Source organism: Capra hircus, chromosome 11 (genome assembly GCF_001704415.2).
Source record: "Capra hircus breed San Clemente chromosome 11, ASM170441v1, whole genome shotgun sequence".
NCBI classification, from domain to species: domain Eukaryota; kingdom Metazoa; phylum Chordata; class Mammalia; order Artiodactyla; family Bovidae; genus Capra; species Capra hircus.
This window is the reverse complement of record NC_030818.1, coordinates 36,076,268-36,098,349: the sequence shown is the minus strand read 5'-3', so window position 1 is coordinate 36,098,349 and position 22,082 is coordinate 36,076,268. Positions and strand designations below refer to the sequence as shown.

Below are 22,082 nucleotides of genomic sequence, written 5' to 3'. Positions count from 1 at the left end.
AAATGTGGATGGTATACCAATATGTGTATTTTCAAGTTAACTTCTATTAATAACTGAAAGTCTAGAAGGATACAAATGTGGCTCGATCACAAAGTAATCCCTCTCCCTTGATATGTAACATGTATTAAATGGTAGAAGAATCACTTTGGGAGTTAAAAATTTCTTTGGACTTAGGTTTATTTGTAACATGGAAGACTGAATCTCTGAATACATCTATGTGATTCTGAGCTATGGCATGTGACTCTTGGACAGGCTAATTATATTTGTGGGAATCTGTATATATCAAAATTAATATCTCTATCTAACAAGTCACATATTATTTCATTACATACACAAAAAAGATGTAGGTTAGTAAAGATGTGGATTTTTAAATATATTGTAGACTCTTGCGCTTTAACAGAGACACAGACTTCTGCTACTTACTGGATGTGTACTTGTATACAAGTTACTATGAAAACAAGCTGAGAGGATGCTCCTGTGTGTAAAGTGCCTAGTACATCCTTATGAAATATTCATTAATGAATGTTAGTGCTTTTCTTATTGTATAGGACAAGGGAAATGCCTTCCAGAAAGCCAATACTGAAAATGTTGGAAAATATTTTAAATTTTATATAGCTGACTAAATTACCAAGTAAGGTGTTTATAACAAATTAAAAAAAAAAACATGAAAAGGACAGCTTTATTTTACATGAACAACTTCGGTACTAATTATTAGTTTCACATTAAATCTGATGTGGTACTGAAATTCTTTTCATGTTGAAAGATTTTAGAGAGACTGCATGTCCTGTTGAGAAGGAAATCCCTTCTAATAAGAACTGATCTGATTAGTCTGAATCAAGGTTACTTCTGCATGCGTTAATTATACATGGTTCCTAGGTGGGCAGCATCATCACACTATTTAGTGGATACCTTTGTTAAGTGACAAGATGTAAGAAGGAAAAAAAAACTGTAGCAAATGATCAGGTAACGCCACTTCTTACTTTAAAAAATTACAATTCTAAATGCCATTTCAAACAGCAAACTTTCATTATATATGTTTCTGTTAATCTGTAATATCAAAAAGCCTTTTTTTTAAAGTTTCAGTATAAGATTAATACAAATTGAGTGATAAATTGTTAGACGTAATTTGTATAATTTGTGCTTTTCTAGCTCAAAGGGTTTTTACTGTATAGTAAAATACATTTATTCAAAAAAGGAGAGATACAGTACATTATAATTCCAAGGAAGTTTTTATATTAGAATGCTAACTTTTTGGCTTAAATTGGAGTTTCATTTAAAATCTAAACAAAGAAGTTCACGATCAAGGCCAAAATCTTGTCTATATTACCATATATATCTAATTATATGTTATTTCAAGCTTATTTATCTTAAACCATGATTACAGAGTTAACATATGGGAATATATTAAAGGCATAGCCTTATTATAATTATTGGACTTTTGGTCTAATTCTCTACAACTTTAAAATTGCAATATGAAACAACAGAATTGTATTTATTTAGATAAAAACAAGATCTGAACTGAGTCCTTCATTGTATTTTTCTAAAGAACTTCTCATGAGCAAGTAGTCAATATCATAGCTGGAGAATCATTCATTATATTATTGAAATGAATTTTTTCTTTATCTGTATCCCAATATTTTGAGTATGTATGAGTTCCAGGCCAATTGCAATTAAACTGTGAATTTAGATATTATCTTGACTACAACATTAAACACAACTAAGATTTTCAAGTAAAGACGTTTACAAATCATATTGTTATTGTGCAGTGAAGCCATTCTCTGAAGATTAAAAGTTCTGCTTGTTTGGAAAAATCAGTTAGGTCTTTTTATGCAATTGAAGTTCTGCTTTCCTTCTAAACGTTCCTTTACTAATTTTTCTAAAGAGAAAAGATGCTCATCTGCATCTTCTGGCACAAGGCTTCTCATAGAATTTGCAAGTTCAAAAAGATATTCTGTATTTTTTCCACTTGGACCAGCTGCATTAAAAATTTGTTCAGCAATGTCTTCCAGAGGTGCAGGACCAAGATAATTAGGATTATCACATGTTCCAATATATAGCAACACACTGAATGGTTCTGTTATGGAATCTTTTGGATAAAAAATGACTTTTGTGGTCCTGTAGCCTCCTTTCTCTCTGAAATCAAGGTATGCTTTTACTTCTTCTTCCTTTCCTACTGGCAGTCTGTAAGCAACACCCCATACACAACCCTGTTGAAAAATGAAAAGAAAGTATTATTTAGTATTTACAAGGCTAAAATAGGTGAAGATAGATTATGAGCTAAGAAAGTATCTTGTATATTCTTAGAAATCAGTGCAGTTTTGCTTCCCTTAATGTGCAACGAAGAGGTAATACTAAATAATAAAGGAAATAAGCATTTTAAATTCTTCAATCTGAATAATTAATTTCCTTGTATACTAGCATATTTATCTTTGTTTAAATTTTTAAAATTATGTCTTTTAACTAATGGGACTGAAATAAAAAATATCAGATCTTCATTTAGTCATTAAAAATACAGTTCTAAATCTTTAATCCATAATCATTTCACTGATAGTATGCTGAAACCCACTGGAGTGGGTTGCCATTTCCTTCTCCATTGACTCTTCCTGACCCAGGGATCAAACCAACATCTGCATTGATAGGTGGATGCTTTACTGCTGAGCCACTAGGGAAGCCCTTATAATATATTAGTTGTTCCCTTGTTTGCAAAAAGAGTTCTGTATTTTAAAAGCTCTGTAATAAAGTAATCAACTATTAAGGCAATAGGTTCATTTATTTGTTCATTTCTTCACTGAGTAAACTTTCAAATATCCTTAGTAAATTACTCCATCCAGAATAGTAAATGGCAAACTGTCTAGTGAGCCTATGAACAGTGTCAGTAAAAGCAATGTACTTTAGCTGCAAAGATTTTTTGTAGTTATCAATAAAATATTTGTGATACAAGCAAGATTTATAGTTTGCAACACAGACTTTCTTAGTTTCTTGACAACTTTTAATTATTAAACTTCAGGTTGCTAAGTATCTTGAATAAATTAACATTCTATAGGAAAAAAGTACCTTTTATTACCTCTAATTAGGAGTTTTAGTTACCAGTTTGGAGCCAGTTTTTATGGATGTTTTTCTTAATGTAAGTTATGAAAGCATTTCATAATTTCATCATTCATCTGCTATTGCTAGCTGCTTGATTTTTATTATTTTTGCTGCTTTGATTTTTATATAGTGAAGTCCTTTCTAAAGTTAAATATTTAACTTCACAATGTAAAATTTGGATCTCAATAAAATGATTGAAAATATTTAAGAAACAGAGAACTATCAAATAAACAAGTTTTCTAGTACTCCATACTTTAAAAAAAACCTGTTGTGCTAGCGATAAGATTAGGCAGTAAAGAAAGTGATAATTCATGACTGAGATTTTTGCTGAAATATTAGACTCCTAGCAAGTGTGAGGAAAGCTTTAAGGCTTTCATTTAATTCTTTGTGTTCATCTGGCTGTCTGAGGGTTGGCTCCATTAATGTCAAAGTGAAGTTGCTCAGTCGTGTCCGACTCTTTGCAACCCTGTGGACTGTAACCCAGCAGGCTCCTCAGTCCATGGGATTCTCCAGGCAAGAATACTGGAGCGGGTTGCCATTTCCTTCTCCAATTAATGTCAAAGGAGACCACAAAATTCTCAGTCAACAAACTCATCAAGAAGGGAAAAATGAGACTACATGCCATTGGCTTTTCATTGTCTACCTTGAATTCTGCATCCCAACTTTTCCCAGCACATAAGAAGAAATACAACTAATACAGAGAGGAATTTCTAGGCTCAGTGTAGTTCAAATTATCTGTGATGACTGCTAATAAGATTTCACTGATTATTAAAACTATGAAACATGTTAACACTTTACGATTAAAGACTATACAAAAAAGAATTATTATACCATACCGCAGGGTCTTCAACAAGAGTCACAACTCTTCCAGGCTGTTTTAAGAAAAGTAAAAAAAAAAAAAAAAAAAAAAAAAATTTTTTCCTGAATTAAAGTTCATTAACTGAGCATTAGCAACTTACTGTTGACATGGAATATTTTAACTTCATTTGTTTATACTGAGCACTTTTAAAAAGTACTTATTTTTTATGATAAATTTTAAAGTGAATTAAAAGAATCTATCTTATCCAAACTATCTTGGCCTTTTTAAAAAATTCTCTTACATTTGTGTATAATAGGTATATTGTATTCACTTAGAATGGATATATTAAAAAACACACCTGTGACTGAAATCAAAAGCAAAAGGAAGAAGCAACGATAATAAATATTCTGATCACTTTTTTTTTTCTTCAGGGAATAAAGATTGCTATAGTGTTCCACTGAGAAACAAAACATGACATTCTAGGGTGCTTTCCTATAGAGAAGTGGTTCTCAAGTGTAGATAAAACTTACTTGGAGGTAGTTTCTGATTCTGTAAGTCTGAAACAGTCTGAGAATTTGCCTTTTTTTTTTTCTTTTAATACAAGTCCTATCTCGTGTCAAAGGTTGTGTATTTATTGACATTAGTGAGAAAGTTGTAAGCCACAACTTTACCTACTTGTATGCCTGCTGTGAGACACATAGTGAACCTAAATCATTCAGATATTTGTGCTATCCTTGTTTCTGTTTCCCTCTAGTCTTTGTCCGTTTGTATAGATAATTTGTAATCATGCAACACATGGAATTTTGGATTATGTTTTTTAATTTAATCTTCCTGTTAGTCTTCTGATACTTTTTAATAGGTGCATGATACTCTACCATCAGTGAGCTATAATTTAAACATTTTTGAACTGTTGGACATTTATAGTTAGCTTTTTTTCTATTTAAGATAATGCTAGTGAGGATACATATATTGATGGGGGTCATGTAGGAATTGCCGTATTACCTTCGATTTCAAAGTGAATTTGGAACTATTTATTGAATACCTATTCTTTGTTGTAAAGATGATAAAACTGATTCTGGTTTTTAAAAGCTTATATTGTAAGACTGGAATATGAACTTATTAACATATGAAATAGGTAGAGAATACTTAAGGGCTGTGATGTATGCTGTTTATTAAGTGAAGTAATAATTCTGAGTCTTGGTTGGTCAGAAAGAAAGACACAATTCTGAGTAAGGGTCTAGAAGCAGAATTAAACCAGGCCAAAGTGTCTGACTTTAGCAGAAGCTTCTCCATGTATGGAAGATGATTCAGAAGGATAACTGGAGAAATAGGATAGAGTCAAATCTGAAAAGCTAAAGATTGGAGTTGAAATTGGGGGACAATGGAAAAAACAAGCCACTGAAATTTGGGAGAAACAGGAAACGAGGCGCTACTGTAGCACTCAAGTTAGTAGGTGACTGGCATGATAAAAGCAGATGCTTTGGGAAGATCGGTGTGTTAAAGTATGCTTGCTGTTCAGTCGCTCAGCTGTGTCTGACCCTTTGTGACCCCATAGACTGCAGCATGCCAGGCTTCCCTGTCCTTCACCATCTCCCGGAGCTTGCTCAAACTCATGTCCACTGAGTCAGTGATGCCATCCAACTATCTCGTCCTCTGTTGTTCCCTTCTCCTTCAGCCTTTCCCAGCATCAATACAAGGATGTTCATGGTGGTAAAGTATATAGTATGCACATTTAAGTGGGAAGGAGGTAGACTGTGAGGAGGAAATGTTAGTGCTCTGTGGGACAAGCTCTGTTCTCCACCTTTCCTTGCTTCCCCTTTCACCAGCCTAGTCACTAATTCTTGGTTGCTGTTTCTTCTGATTATTTTCTAAATTTGTTTTCTCATCATCCTTTAGTTTCCTCAGGGCTTTCACTCTCTGCCTCCAGTTTGTTTTACACGGCTCAGGGTTGACTTTTTGTTGCAAAAATTGGGTTTTGAGTTTTCCTGTGCTTTAAATTTTTCAGGGTTATAATATTCTACAGCATAAAATAAAAATTCCTTTGCATGAGTTAACTACAAACCTCACTTCTTACCACTTTCCCTCTCAAGCTGTAACAAATTATTTATAATTTTTCAGTTCAGTCGCTCAGTCGTGTCCAGCTCTTTGCGACCCATGGACTGCAGCACGCCAAGCCTCCCTGTCCATTACCAACTCTCAGAGCTTGCTTAAACTCACGTCCATCCAGTCAGTGCTGCCATCCAACCATCTCATCCTCTGTCGACCTCTTCTCCTTCTGCCTTCAATCTTTCCCAGCATCAGGGTCTTTTCAAATGAGTCAGTTCTTCACATCAGGTGGCCAAAGTATTGGAGTTTCAGCTTCAGCATCAGTCCTTCCAATGAATATTCAGGACTGATTTCCTTTAGGATTGACTGGTTGGATCTCCTTGCAGTCCAAGGGACTCTCAAGAGTCTTCTCTAACACCACAGTTCAAAAGCATCAGTTCTTTGGCACTCAGCTTTCTTTATAGTCCAACTCTCATATCCATACATGACTGTTGGAAAAACCATAGCTTTGACTGGATGGACCTTTGTTGGCAAAATAATGTCTCTGCTTTTTAATGTGCTGTCTAGCTTGGTCATAGCTTTTCTTCCAAGGAGCAAGCGACTTTTAATTTCATGGCTGCAGTCACCATCTGTAGGGATTTCGGAGCCTAAGAAAATAAAGTCTGTCACTGTTTCCATTGTTTTCCCATCTATTTGCTATGAAGTGATGGGACCTTTACAAACATTTATATCTTTGAATATACCAGTGCCCAGAGGGGAATGGGCTTCCCTTGGTGGCTCAAACGTAAAAGAGTCCACCCGCAATACGGAGACCTGGGTTCAATCCCTGGGTTGGGAAGATGCCCTGGAGGAGGGCATGGCAACCCACTCCAGTATTCTTGCCTGGAGAATCCCCATGGAGAGAGGAGCCTGGAGGGCTATAGTCCATGAGGTCGCAGAGTCGGACATGACTGAGTGACTAGGCACAGCGCAGCATTGCACAGCAGAGTGGAATGCCCTTCTTTAGAATCCCTTGGATATCCTCCTGCCACTCTTTTCGTAAAGGCTTGGCTGTCTTTTCAGGCAACTTTGCAGCAGCTCCTTCTAAACTCTCATTGCACCTTTTCCCTTATAGCACTTATTAGGTATTGTTGTTTGCATAGGTGTTTTCCACTTATATGTGAGCGCCCAGTAGTAACTGATGAAAAGGGGAGAGGTAGTAAAGTCCTTGATGTAGGTGGTGACAATTGAAACAGAAAACGAGCATATGTAGGGAATCATTAAGGGAAAATAGATGGGTCCTTTTGACTGCTTATGGATGAAATACGCATGCACTGTTGACACTACTGATATATTTACCCAGAAATATTTTATAAAACTTAAGCTGCTTGTTCCTATTATTATTGGGGAAACAATGTAAATTTGTAAGTGCACTTAAATTTTTTGGGAAGGGCATTGAAACTGAAGGGGTCCTGAAAGGTGAATAGGATTGGAGGATGTGAAATATGAGCCATGCTGGTTCCTTTCACTGGGTAATGAGTAATGTTTCTGATCACCATCTAGAAATGTAAATATTCACGATCATCTCTTGTGTTAAAATGTTTTCTCTTTTTGAAATTGAAATATATTCTTTCTGATGTGAACACTTTTTCACATTTAAAATAAATCCTTTTGATCACCATCTAGAAATGTAAATTTAAAATAAATCCTTTCTGATCACCATCTAGAAATGTAAATATTCACGATCATCTCTTGTGTTAAAATGTTTTCTCTTTTTGAAATTGAAATATATTCATTCTGATGTGAACATTTTTTCACATTTAAAATAAATCCTTAATTTGATAAGAAATTGCTAGTTTTGTTAGAAATAAATAAGATGCTTAATTAAACTTAGGAAGGTATTAAAGTTTAATGAAGCTAAAAAGAAAGCATAATTAGGAAAGGAAGTAGGTTTGGTATTTTTCCTACAAATGTCACATTACAGTATGTAGAAATGAGTCCAACATTTGTTTAGTAACATCACATTTCATATGTACTGATGACTAGCTCACTAGGAGCATATGTTGCTATAAAAAACATAGGGCTATGTAGAATCTACATTATTCTTCTAATTTGCTAGGTATTTCTGTAGCCTTTTGTATTTCTGTTTGTAAGACAGTTAATATTTATATAAGGCTTATGCTCCATTATAATAGAAAATGTGAAGTAAAATAATGTTCTTTCCGGTTTTTTTTTTTTTTAGCAGAACAGTATACTTAGAAAATGTTTAATGCTTTAGGTTTTCCTTCAATATGATAGGATGGATTCTTTAAATAAAAATTGGTATCAAACTGTTAGCCACTGCAGTGCCCCCGCCCCCAACTTTCCTACCTTATATTTTAGTATATTTAAGTAAAGAGAGATATCGACTTTTATAGCTACCTTCTTTAATATTTTATTAAAGACTCATGAATTGTATTGACTTGGCGATTTCTTATCATCAGTTTGTTTTGACAGTGTACATAACAGCGTGCTGTGTAACAAACATTTTGGTTGAGAGTAGAAAGTACTGAAATATGCTATTCTAACCATGTTCATAAGTATTTAACACTTGGTTTTTTAAACTAAAGCCTAGTAAGGCATTCCTTTGCAGATGGCAATTTTAAGTGCTCACACCTGACAACTCAAAAGGCAATTTATTTAACTTAGTTCTTTAAAGTCTTAAATGTTATTTTACAATATTCTTGGAGATAGTTTGGCCATGAAATCTCTTTTGGCCTGTAAATGTGCATTTGTGGTAAATCACTCCTCTTTTTTCAAGTCATTGCTACCTTAAAGCCAGATTCTTAATTTACCAGCTCTAGTTGAGGTAGAATGGCTTTTTTAAAAATGATTTTAATCCTGTGTCTCATTTATGAGCAGGTGCAAACTACAGCCTTCTTCTCTTCCCTTTTCCATGATGCAAGACTACAGGTATTTCTTTGGAATTAACCTCAGTCTCTTTCTACATCTGATTTCTAGCATTTTAGATTTCCTGCTTCTGAGCCAGTATTAATTTTTTTTTAAAGAAAGTGGTAAACTCATATAATTATCAGTATTTTAGACAACATATAAGCAATTAAACATTCTGTACTCTTCTAAAAGTTAGCTATAATAAGTGTTCAACTTATCCAAATTATTACTCAAAATTTAGTTTTCCTTATGGATTATTTGTCTTGCAGTCAAAAACAAGGCTGATTTGCATAAGCAGTGAGCTGTTATTCTCTGTATTTACAGTGTATTAAGATAAATGTCCCTGCATAACTGACTGAAGAATGGATCAGAGAACTTAATTTCACATTTACAATTTAGAGGAGAACCACTGAAGAAAAATACAGTAAAATAATGTTGGATATAGTATTGGTACGGTGCTACTTAGGTAACAAAGCCGGACTCAACTTCTGAAGTACCTGACAACCAAGGTGATCAACATAAGTTCCTTTATAACCAGAGATAATTTTGGAAACTAGTTTTTCTGTGACTATAGGTGTTATAAAATAAAACCTTTGGAAAGATATAAAGAAATCCCAGAAATAACATGCACGTTTAAACTCAGACCAATGAAAATCTGGCAGAATGCAGAAATGCCAATAAACTTAATTGCTAAAAAGCTGAATTTACTAGTTGATTTTAGTATTTCAACTCCGTGGTGACAGGAAGGTTTATCTTCCCACCTTTTTGTGCCGAGGGTGGGAGTGGGGAGGGAGGGTGGTTGCCAAGAAATGGGATCCCCTCTCAGCACGTCGCCTTGTGGGAGCTTGTGCCCACGTTTCTTGCCTCCTCAAGAAGTAACTGCCACCAGCATCTCCAGTGGCTTCAAAAGGACTGCCCTTGGATTAGGATCCCAGAGTCGGAGGCAGGTGGCCGAGGAAAGTGCACAGAGGCAGCAGCAGTATCCCTAACCTACTGACCTTCGGCGGTGGGGTGTGAGTCCCGCAGAGCTGGAAAAGGAGTTGAGGAACAGTGCTCCGGGGACATTAAGTGTGGGGGACCGGTTGCGCCTCACCTTGCCAGGAACTCCGCGGTGGTCGGTGCTGCCCTGCCAGAAGCGCCTGCTGTAGCCTGAGATATAGCCAACCAGCTTGTCCTCATAGGGGAAGTCCACCTTCCAAATGAGAGACCCGTAACCAAAAACCCACATCTTTCCCTTGCTTTTCCTCCGTGGTGGCTGGCGGTGGTGGCAGCGGCGGCGGCAGTGGCCGTCCCCTCTTCGTGGTCTCTGAGCTGCTGTCTTGGAGCTGCTGCCGGCAAGAGTCTACGACTTTCCGGACGCAAGAAACCGGCTGCGTAGGCGCAAAGCCTGCACCCCCTTCTTGGGGGCGCAAAGCACACTGGGACTTGCAGTTCGAGGAACGGCATCCTAGTCTGTCTCAGTCAACGTTATTATTTTGTCTGCTTGCTTAGGGTATTTGGAAGCATTGATTTCCTCTCTGCTAAGCAATGGATTTTTCAGCAGCTTCTGTTTATCACCCTACCTTTCCCGAGGTGCTTGTGGTCAGAAGACTACAGTACCCACAATCCTTTTAGTGTAGCTTGAAGGTTGGGTGTGTTTTTTCAAATGGGAGGAGAAGAGAGAGGGTGGGAATCTTGGGTGGCGTGGTCTAGATACACGGAGACGAACTGTTTATGGGCACCTTATGTGGCACGTAGAAGGACATTTCTTATGCTTTAAAAACTGGATTTCTGCCCATTTAACAAGAGCTAGGGGAATGCAAACAGGGATTGTAATCTGTATTTGACTTTATTTACATTTAAAAAAGTCTTTTTTACCTTTCAAAAACAAAGTTTACTACAGAAGTTTTGTGCCTGTGGAAGAGCTATCATTTCAACAAAAGCTGCGTATATATTAAAATTTTCTCTGTGAAACGATCTTAGTCATCTTTAGTATACTCAGAAACTCACTCAGAAAAATGTAGGTAAATGTTTTTAGCTTGCGCATAGGCTTTGGAAGCCATATGTGGGACCTCCTGAAATTTTATACATGATTTGGGATATGTGTACGTTTTTCTGTTGAAGAATTTAACAGATTTCATTAATTTATCCAGCAGGTCAAGTATCCTAAAAAACGTTTTGATCTGCAGGTTAGAGATGCTGCTCGGAATTACTGTTCAGGAAGCTCACTTGGGCCGTCAAGGCCATGTTTATGTATGTGAGAACAGAAGCCTAAAGAAATGCTTGTTCTTTCTTGAAAATTTATGTTTTATAGTCTTCGACCGTGTAAAAGAATACTAGAACATCCAGGTTCAAGAGTATTATTTATACTCTTAAGAAGTCAGCAGAAAAATGTCACAAAGAAAAACTTGAAAAACTTAGTTTAAGAGTAACCAGTTTTTAACTTTTCTTCAAGTTGTGATTTCACATTGCCGGGAATGGTTAGTTTCCCCCTCCCAATTTTTTTGAAAAATTTCAAACATACAGAAAAGTTAGAAATATAGAGTATGGTGACCATTTATGTCTTCCATGTAATTAACATTTTGCCACAGTTGCTTTATCTTTTATTTCTCTTTAGAAAGCGAAAGTGAAAGTGAAGTAGCCCAGTCCTGTCCAACTCTTTGCTACCCCATGGATGGTAGCCTACCGGGCTCCGCTGTCCATGGGATTTTCCAGGCAAGAATACTGGAGTGGGCTGCCATTTCCTTCTCCAGGGGTCTTCCCAAACCAGGGCTGGAACCTGGGTCTCCTGCATTGCAGACAGAGTCTTTATTGTTTGAAGCTGCTTGTGCTGTGACTTAACTGCTAAATAATTCTAAGAATAAGGACATTCTCCTAATAACCAGAGTGCAAATATAAACATCAAGAAAATAAATAATAACTACATCATCAAATATTTATTCTGTGTTCAGATTTCCTTAATTGCCTCAAAATTTATTTTTGTAGCTGATATTTTACCAGCTCAGGTCCAGCTGAGGTATATTTATCATACATATTTGTTAGTACATTATATGTATTTTCTTTGTATTCTCTTTTAGTCTAGAACATAGGTTTTATTAAAAGAGATCTTTATTTATTTGCCTTGCTGGGTCTTGGTTGCACACATGGGCTCTTCAGTTTTGCTGAGACATGCAAAATATTAGTCACAGCATGTTGAATCTGGTTTCCTGAGTGGGGATTGAACTCTGGCACCCTGCATTGGGAACTTGGGATTTTAGCTACTGAACCAGCAGGGAAGTCCCTAGGTAAGATAAACAGTTTATTCGTGTTAACTTGTTGTATTAAGGGTTGAAGAGAATGATCCTGCTATTATAGTATATTTCTTTTGGATTCTCTTTCTCTTAAGTGCAAAGATATCCAGTTCTGTTAATTTTTTCAGATTATCACATATTAATCTAGATCTATTAACAGTATTTATAACTGTGAGAAAAGCCAGAAGGGATGCTTACCTGTTTTTACTTGAATGCTGTTTTTTAATGTCTTTGGAATAGTATTCTTGTATGTGTGTGTGTTTGTGATTTTTCTGTGTAGAAAAAAAAGTTTTCTTCTCTTAGATGAATATGTTTATAAATTGTCCTAAAATGTGTGATTTGTCCTTTTTTGTGAAACTTGGATGTAATGGCCCTTGCTATAAGTAGTGTGGTTCAGAAATGTACAGTTTAGCATTCAAGATTCTCCATAATTTTGTAATCTCAGTTTTCTACTGTGTACCTAATCCTTCCGAAGTGAATTGATTGCTTCCATTACTCACTGGACCTTACTCACCCTTGCTTGTTCATTTCTATAATTTTGGTTATGTTTTTTTTCCTTCTGTCTAGAAATGCTCTTTTGCATGTTATCTCAGTGTCACAGCCTCCCTTATCTTTTAGGCACAGCTTGAAGTAGTTTTCCCCTGCTTTGACTACTCATGACTCTTTATCTATACTTCTCTTAATGGCACTTTCTGCTTTCTATTTTGAATCACATTTATTTATTGTTTCTGTGAGATGGTACATAACTTGAGATAGAATCTATATCTTTGTGATCTTATATTCTCCTTATTGCTGATCATTTAATTGGTGTTCAGTAAATAATTATTAACTGAATAATTAAATGTTCTGTAGTAGTAAATATCTTCACTTTCTTAGTAATGGACCAGTTGATTCAATCAGATTAAATCATAGCTGACATTAGCTCTCTATGGAATCAGTTCCTGCAGATACAGTTTTAATATTTAAATATGACCATTGTGTGTGTGCTCAGTCGCATCTGACTTTTCACGACCCCATTGACTGTAGCCTGCCAGGATCCTCTGTCCATGGAATTTTCCAGGCAAAAATACTAGAGTGAGTTGCCATTACCTGCTTAAAAGAATCTTCCCAACCCAGGGATTGAGCTGAGTCTCCTGCATGTGAATCCTGCATTTGCAGGCGGTTTCTTTACCTCTGTGCCATGCCACCTTGGAAGCCCCAGATATGACTATGCTGCTGCTGCTGAGTCACGTCAGTTGTGTCCGACTCTGTGTGACCCTATAGACGGCAGTCCACCAGGCTCCCGTTCCTGGGATTCTCCAGGCAAGAATATGGAGTGGGTTGCCATTTCCTTCTCCAGTGCATGAAAGTGAAAAGTGAAAAAGTGAAGTCACTTAGTCATGTCCGACTCTTGGCGACCCCATGGACTGTAGCCTACCAGGCTCCTCCGTCCATGGGATTTCCCAGGCAAGAGTACTGGAGTGGGTTGCCATTGCCTTCTCCAAAATATGACCATAGATACATTTAAATTTTTCCAGCACTACAAGAAATACTGTGTGTGCTTACTTTTAACCTCTTTCCTCAAACCCACCTTTCTGATTAAATTATTTAGAATATGGCTCTAGAAACCTTTTTACCCATACTGGACTAGACATGCTGTTAGCATTTCCTGAACTACCTCCTAAGATCTTTAGAAAAACTGAAGGAAGGATGAAACTGAAGTGTTACTGAGAAAGGGCTACCCCTTGGGAGATAACCATTGCCCTGAAATCCTGGGTCTTAGCCCAATCTGCCTCATAGCTTGACTAACAAGAAATTGTGTTTGTAAGAGTCACATTCTGAGCTATACAGGACACTGACTCCAGGGGAACTTGAGATGAACTTTGAAGGGAGATTGTGAGTAAGAGGGCAGTAATTCTGTGAAAAACGTTCTGGGCTAGTGTAGAAAAGCTGAACCCATCTCTTTATCATGCTGTTTGTTCATTTTAGCATATTCAGTCAATGGGGCTGTTTGATCAAGGAAAGAGAACCTGAGAGTTTCGCTCCTTCTGGAAAGGACTTGCAGGTGCAGAAAAACTAGAATTACTGCTTATTTTTTTTCTTTAAAAAAAGTCTTTCACTCCTTTCTGGCTTCTTTGGGTTTAGCTTTTTCCTGTAAAGGGCTATGAAATTAATTCTTGAGGCTGAATGTTGCTGGTAGTTAAATGGCCATCTCTACACAATAGAGTATACATTTGGGGTTAACTGAGGGCCTTACGCTCTCTCGTCAACAGCATTCCAATGAGTGTATTTTGTTGGAGTCTGAATGGAAGAGGAAGGCTGCCGGAAGAAGTTGCTCAGACAAAGAGTGATGGAACACTTTAAACTCCCTTGATACCTTTAATATGAGCATTCTATGGAATCCTACCCCAGGCAGAGAGACTTCCTGGTTTAGTCTAGCAGAGGTGATGGCATGACAGGTTGCTATCTCTACCTCAGGCTCTTCCTCAGCAATTACGTAAAAGATGCCACAGATCAGCTGTGCTCTTCTAATATCTAGGAGTACAGTATTTATTGATGATAGTGTTTTCTTTCTACCTTGTTTTGTAGATTGGTCAAAAGAATGGACTTTACAGAGGCATATGCTGATACATGCTCCACGGTTGGACTTGCTGCCAGAGAAGGCAATGTTAAAGTATTAAGAAAACTGCTCAAAAAGGGGCGTAGCATTGATGTTGCTGATAACAGGGGATGGATGCCAATTCATGAAGCTGCTTATCACAACTCTGTAGAATGTTTGCGGATGTTAATTCGTGCAGGTAAAGTTAATTCACGGTATGAAAGGCTGGACTTGCAAGTTGGATTAATAAAAAAAGTGATAATACATGACTTACTAACAGTAATGCTTGTTTACCTTTCTGTAGTCATACAGTGACTGCCTCTGTGTTATTAAGAATGGTTAGATTGCCCACCTTGAATTATGTAAGTGTGGTGTTCCAGCTAGACATCTATAAATATTGTCCTTTATATGGAAGTGCTTGTGCCTGGCTGATTTTTCTTGCTAAGCTAGGTGATGTGGCAAAAGTATCTGCTGTTTTAATTTAAGCATTTGGTAGTTACTGGTTATGTTTGTTTTTTATTCTTTCTCCAAAGAAAAAGAGCAGTGCTGCTGAAATTGAGGATGTGAGTATATTAGTCTTTTTTAGAAATACTTTATGGTTTCCTTAATTTTGGGACTCTCTGCAATTAGTTTGCTTTTATATTTAATGAAGATACAGAAGAGAGTGGGATGGACAAGACCTCTGCTTTTATGGTGTTTTTAATCCTGTGAGGGTAGAAACAGACAGTAAATACTGAAACAGTTAAACAAGAAAATTTCAAAAGGTGAAAGTGTTGTGGAAAAAACAAAACAGAGTAATGGGACAGAGAGTAATCATGTACATCTTTTTCCAACTCTGTATTTGATTGACTTCATGCTCATAGGTTGAGATTATGCTCATAGGTTGAGGTCAGCTATATGGAAATGTTTTTACCCCAGATCTCAGCCAGTGCTACAAACCAATTGCATAAACTTTTTTTTCCCTCTCCCTCTGAGCCAGTTACACATTTGCCAGCACACTGCTGAGTGAAGAGCTCAGTAAATGAGACTAAGCAAAGAGTTTGACACTTAGGGAATAGGGCATGGAAAGAGAACTAACGGTGATTGAGCCCTGCTTTGTGGCAGTCATAGTACTAGATGCTTGATTTACATTATTTATCTAATAAATACAAAGCTGCTATTGAGGCATTGTTATACCCATTTTATTGTTGAAAAGATCAAGCAAGGCTTAGAGAAATTGACTTGTCAAAATTTATATAATGAACTAGGAAATTTGACTTGAATCCTTTTCTCTGACTCATGTTTTCCCACTATAGCATGCTTCCAGTGTTTAAGCAAAATAAACATTTTTAGCATTCAGTTAATTTAAACTGAGATTGAATATAACACTCCATGTTATGACATTTGGTGCACTGTTTACGTTTCATTAATCATGGAAACTCAGATTTTTCTTCTCTTTGTACTTACCATCACCAGGCATAGCTATTCAGAAGGTAGTCTTTTGGGGCTATAGCTCATCAAAATTACTGATTTCCTCATGGATTAGAAAAATAATCCTTACAGTGTTTTTGGCTTGGCTTTTTGTTTGTTTTGTTTTAAGGATGAGTGATAGCAAGGCTAAAGTCTCTAATAATCATGATGCAGGCAGTTTGTCATGGCTGCTTTTTAAATCTCATGTTCTAGAGTCTGTTATAGTTGAATGTTTAAAGATACTAAAAAAATAAGATTTATGACTCAAATTTTAAAATACATGTCTTCAGAATTTGTTTAAAGTTAATTCTATAGCTTGAATTCCCAAAATATCTCTGGTGACAAAGGCATGAATTTGAATATTTGTTTCTGGTTAAAAAGCTCTTTCTAGATACACTGTTATCTCTTTGTACATCAGTTTTGTTTTGTTTTGTTTTTTCTCTTTTTGGCCACTTAGAATGTGGGATCTTAGTTCCTGGATCAGGGATTGAACCCACACCCTCTGCATTGGGAACAAGGAGTCTTAACTATTGGAGCACAGGGAAGTACCCCCACATCAGTTTTATGTTATAATTTTTTTTCCTTTTAGCTGCTGAATAAAATTAGGCATGCTTTTGACTTAATATGTTTGAACTGGCTATGTAAATCATTTGTGTTTTCTTTTAGAAATTAAAAATACCATCTTCATTGTTAATGACTGTTTTTTTTAGACTTGATGTTTTTAGAGGATGAGATGGCCACCCATAGTTAACATAGTTGATATAAAGGTCAAATAAAATTTCTTGCTATTTTTATTATAGTTCACTATTATAAAATAAATTTTGGATAAATCTAATTTATTTGCAGTATATACACAAGGATTAGGGTGGGCTCATTTGAAAAGACCCAGATGTTGGGAAAGATTGAAGGCAGGAGGAGAAGGGGATGACAGAGGATGAGATGGTTAGATGGCATCACCGACTCAGTGAGCATTAGTTTGGGTAAACTCTGGGAGTTGGTGATGAACAGGAAGGCCTGGCATGCTGCGGTTCATGGAGTCGAAAAGAGTCGGACATGACTGAGCAATTGAACTGAACTGATGAAGAGAAGAATTTCAGCAGTACGTGAACTGTGAACTTCTAGATGTTCAAGCAGGATTTAGAAAAGGCAGAGGAACCAGAGATCAGATTGCCAACATCCACTGGATCATCGAAAGCAAGAGAGTTCCAGAAAAACGTCTGTTTCTGCTTTATTGACTATGCCAAAGGCTTTGACTGTGTGGACCACAACAAACTGTGGAAAATTCTGAAAGGGATGGGAATACCAGACCACCTGACCTGCCTCTTGAGAAACCTGTATGCTGGTCAAGAAGCAACAGTTAGAACTTGACATGGAACCACAAACTGGGTCCAGATTGGGAAAGGAGTATGTCAAGGCTGTATATTGTCACCCTGCTTATTTAACTTATATGCAGAGTACATCATGAGAAAAACTGGGCTCGATGAAGCACAAGCTAGAATCAAATTTGCTGGGAGAAATATCAATAACCTCAGATACACAGATGACACCACCCTTATGGCAGAAAGCGAAGAAGAACTAAAGAGCCTCTTGATGAAAGTGAAAGAGGAGAGTGCAAAACTTGGCTTAAGACTCACCATACAGAAAATGAAGATCATGGCATCTGGTCCAATCACTGAATGGCAAATATGGGCCAACAGTGGAAACAGTGACAGACTTTATTTTTTTCAGAGGCCCAAATCACTGCAGACGGTGACTGCAGCCATGAAATTAAAAGATGTTTGCTCCTTGGAAGAAAAGTTATGACCAACCTAGACAGCATATTAAAAAGCAGAAATATTACTTTCCCAACAAAGGTCCATCTAGTCAAACCTATTGTTTTTCCAATAGTCATGTATGGATGTGAGAGCTGAATCATAAAGAAAGCTGAGAGCCAAAGAATTGATGTTTTTGAACTGTGGTGTTGGAGAAGACTCTTGAGAGTCCCTTGGACTGCACGGAGATCCAACCAGTCCATCCGGAAGGAAATCATTGGAAGGACTGATGCTGAAGCTGAAACTCCAATATTTTGGCCACCTGATGTGAAGAGCTAACTCATTTGAAAAGACCCTGATGCTGGGAAAGATTGGAGGCGGGTGGAGAAGGGGACGACAGAGGATGAGATGGTTGGATGGCATTACCGACTCAATGGACATGAGTTTTAGTAAACTCTGGGGGTTGATGATGGACAGAGAGGCCTGGTCTGCTGCAGTCCATGGGATCGCAAAGAGTTGGACATGACTGAGCAACTGAACTGACTGACTGATGGAGAGAAGAAATAGGATTTTCAGAGGGTAGGAAGCATGTATATGACTTGTTCTGGCAGGTGGTGACATTTTCGGTCTTAGTCTTCTTTGAGTTTGGTTGTTCTGTATGGTTCTGATTCACTAACTAGAGAAATCCAACTAAATGAAGCAAAAGGTCTATATAACCTAGAAGTCACTTCCAGAAATGTTTTCTGAATTCCCCTGGCTCATCTCTTAAAGTTTGTACTTTATTCAGGTCCTCTGCCTTTTAAAGAAAGATTATATATAGAACTTTTCTGAGTGATTCAAATTTAAAAAAAAGAGCAGTGGAGACTGGTCAACGTACAGTGTAACTGATTACGTTGTAAAAGTCTAGCTAGCATACAGTTTCACATAAGGAGGTATTTTTAAAGTGATGGTGACCTATGAATGTTTCTAGTCTTGAAGAGTGAAGTGAGGTTTCTTCTGCTACTGCTGACAGTGGCATCTTCATATCTGTACCAGTTAACCTGGTATTGTAGGTTAATCTTAAAAGTTTCCCAAGCAGGTTTGACATTTCTGTCATTCTTTATGCTTGCTATACCCTTGTTTTATCTGATTCATAATTCTCTTGCCCTTTGTGGCTCAGCACTTGCATTATATTGTCTTTTATTATAGAATTTCTGTGTTTTTGAACTTCATCTAATATTAGTGAACTATCAGAGATTCCTAAAGCATTCTATTAGTACACTAAAGTATGAAGGTGCTCAGGCCTAGAAAAAATAATGGAAGAGTCTTAAATGGTGAGAAAGGCTTTGGCTTACCATTATTTTGGATCCAGAATCTAGCCTAGACATCAGTCATACATGGCCTTCTCATTCAAGTTGGAGAACACTCAAGTGTAGTATAGATTACTTAGAAGTTTAATATGCATATATATATGTATTATATATATATATAAATATATTTCACTTTAGCTTTCTGTATAAAGTTTTAGCACAAATCACAGATTTGCTTTTCTTCTTTCTTGTATTGGAAGTTTGGTGTAATTGGTATTGACAGTTAATCATGCCGTTCTATATTAAACCATTTGCTGACTAAAGGTTACTTAAACTTTTGTAATTAATTATAATCTTATGAACAAGTGCTTTTATGTGGCCAATAAATGATCTAACTCATAGTGCTTTATATTAGTTCATATTAAGAAAATATTATGCTATTATACTGGGTATGATAACAGATATTAGAAATCCTTAGATAAATAAATAAGGCAGTTTAGCTTAGTGAATAAGAATGTGTATTCAGGGTTATTGCAATCACTGTCAAGACTTTCATGACAGAGGAAGAGAGCTGGCTAAACTTTGAACATAACGATAGTGAGAATTTATAGTCAAGGAACAGAGTGAGGAGATTCATGAATGGAAAACCAGTAAGAGGGGATATCAGGGTAGGGGGATTCTTGCTAAACTGACTCAGCAGGATTTTTTCTGGAACTGGGCTAGGGAGGCCAAAGATACGACTCGGGAGTGTGGGGCCTGGGACAAGGTCTAGGCTTATTCAAGAAGGCTTAGGAGAGACTGGCTAAAGTTTTGTCAAGGAGAGGGTCGTCATCACTCCCCAGCCTCCTGACCAGCCTCCCTTCAGGTCCTCCTGCTCTCTGTTCTCCTTTCACATAAGGAGGACTCTTCACTGCCTCCCCTTCCCTGGCACCTGCTCATCACTGAGATGTCAGCTCAGGGGTCCCCTGCCCTCGGAAGTCTCCGTGGATCTCACAGACCTCAAGCTGGGTCTTCCTAACTAAAGATCATGCAGAAACTGTTAGAGTATCTCCTGCATTAACAGAGTTTAGGATGGAGACTCTGTATTACAATCTCAGCCTATTGTCACAAAGGCATCACCACCACTGGAGGTTCTGTGAGCAGAGCATGAATACAGATGACTGGGAAACTACTTGGGTGTTTGTTTAAAAGTGTTACGTTAATGAAAATTGCTTGTTACACTATTTTGCAATTTAAAGATAAGTGAAAAATTATAAGATTCAAAACCAAGTTAATATGTTGCTTTGAACTCTTAGTTCTTTATCAAGCTCTACGGCTATGTCAACATCTGCATTAATTTAAAAAGTACTCATGGGTGGATTCCCTCATGTTTTGTAGATTGTTTTTGTTACTAACAAGTAATACAATTAAGCTTAAGGGGAAAAAAAAGATTTATGTTCAGATGGACCACATTATTATATTATTCTAAGTTTAACACATAGTTTAATTTTTAAAGTCTAGGCTCCCCTCAATATTTTCCTTGTTTCATTTTTCTAAATTCTTTGTTATTCTTATTTACTCTCTGCAACCCCTATCAACATGAGTCACTTTATTAGTATAAAACCAGTCAATCAAGTAACATTCAGTTCTGTTGACATTTTGCTTAGAATTATAATAAATTTGTTATTATTTTGGGAAGAATCAACATCTCTATCATTTTGAAATTTTCTTTTTGGAAGCTATTTATGTATCCGTATCGAACCTATATCTCTGTATAAATGTTCTATAGAAAATTTCAACATATATAGAAATAGATTATAGTTGTTTTTTTATTTTTAATTTATTTGGCTGTACCAGGTTTTAGTTGTGGCATGCAAAGTCTTAGTTAGAGCATATGGGACCTAGGTCCCTGACTAGGGATTGAAACCAGGCCCCCTGCATTGGGAGTGTGGAATTTTAGCCACTGGCTCACCAGGAAGTCCCTTAACGTGATAGTTTTGTGGATAGCTGAATAAATGTCCGTTTCTGACTAATCTGGGGAACACTTTCTTTGTGATAGGAACTTTTAAAATATAACTACTCTATCTTGCCATTTAGTTGTGTATCTTATAAAGTTGTAGGCTGGTTTTTTAAATTTATGTTATAGCTTAGACCCCCAGTTTCAGTAGTGAGTTATAAGAATTACTTAAAACCGATGATTATTTTAGTCAGGAGCATTAGTTTTAATTCTGATATTTCAAGAAAGATATTACTTAAAGCTTTTAAAATTTGTCTACTTTTTGTACTCTCAGAAATGACTTCCCTAGTCACCTTACAGCCCATCCCTCTGTTCTGGGTTTAGAATGTGATTGTTTTGGAAGCCAAGTAAGAGAGTTACCTTTTGTTGTGGAGTTTCAGAAAATTTAATGTGGACATTATTTCCATAATTTGAATGCTACCAAAACTTAGAGATTTTCCTAACAAACCCCAGAAAACTTAAAGTCAGTTAATTTATAAGTTCCTTATAAATTGTTTGTTACAATTCAATTTCTTTGGAGTGCATTTTATTATTTAGAAATGCAGTCTTCATTAATGATTAGAATGTAGTTTTAGCTTAGAAAAGGTGTATTTTAAACTGCCTTCATTTTATTAGTTGAATGCAAAGAAATAATGCTACAGATGAGACCATTTTCCTTATGGAAATTAGAAATTCAAAAAATCAAGTTTGTTAATATTTCAGTAAATCTCTAATCTTGCTCTTATGTTTCCTTTTAATTCCTGCCACTCTCTTTCCCCCAATTACCAAAAAACAGAGGAGAAAATGAGTATGTGGGCAGAATCTGTGTTAAGACTACTGGAGAGCTGTTTACACTGTGACCCGTATAGAACTTTTTCTTGGTTTTCTAGAGTTTTAAAATATAAAATCTCCCATTTATACTTATCTTT

The 22,082-nt window shown here is 36.6% G+C and overlaps 2 protein-coding genes across 5 annotated transcripts in view; one reads left to right on the top strand and one right to left on the bottom strand.

Annotated features, from left to right (window-relative positions):
- The window catches only part of ASB3 (ankyrin repeat and SOCS box containing 3), a 107,153-nt gene that overhangs the window by 15,891 nt on the left and 69,180 nt on the right, over positions 1 to 22,082 (top strand). For all 3 annotated transcript variants that reach the window (XM_018055235.1, XM_018055236.1, XM_018055237.1), the window contains exon 2: positions 14,680 to 14,888. In XM_018055235.1, coding sequence (XP_017910724.1) covers positions 14,693 to 14,888 — 196 coding nt within the window. In that variant the 5' untranslated portion in view covers positions 14,680 to 14,692. The remainder of the gene's footprint in view (positions 1 to 14,679; positions 14,889 to 22,082) is intronic.
- CHAC2 (ChaC cation transport regulator homolog 2) lies at positions 654 to 10,366 on the bottom strand. 2 transcript variants are annotated; one of them, XM_005686599.3, is made up of 3 exons: positions 9,936 to 10,366; positions 3,924 to 3,959; positions 654 to 2,207 (listed from the first exon to the last, which is right to left on the bottom strand). In XM_005686599.3, the coding sequence occupies exons 1-3, from the start codon at positions 10,068 to 10,070 to the stop codon at positions 1,812 to 1,814; spliced, it is 567 nt and encodes a 188-aa protein (XP_005686656.1). In that variant the 5' UTR covers positions 10,071 to 10,366; the 3' UTR covers positions 654 to 1,811. The 2 variants fall into 2 exon arrangements, with proteins under 2 accessions (XP_005686656.1, XP_005686657.1); XM_005686600.3 differs by lacking the exon at positions 3,924 to 3,959 and having other exon boundaries at positions 9,936 to 10,346.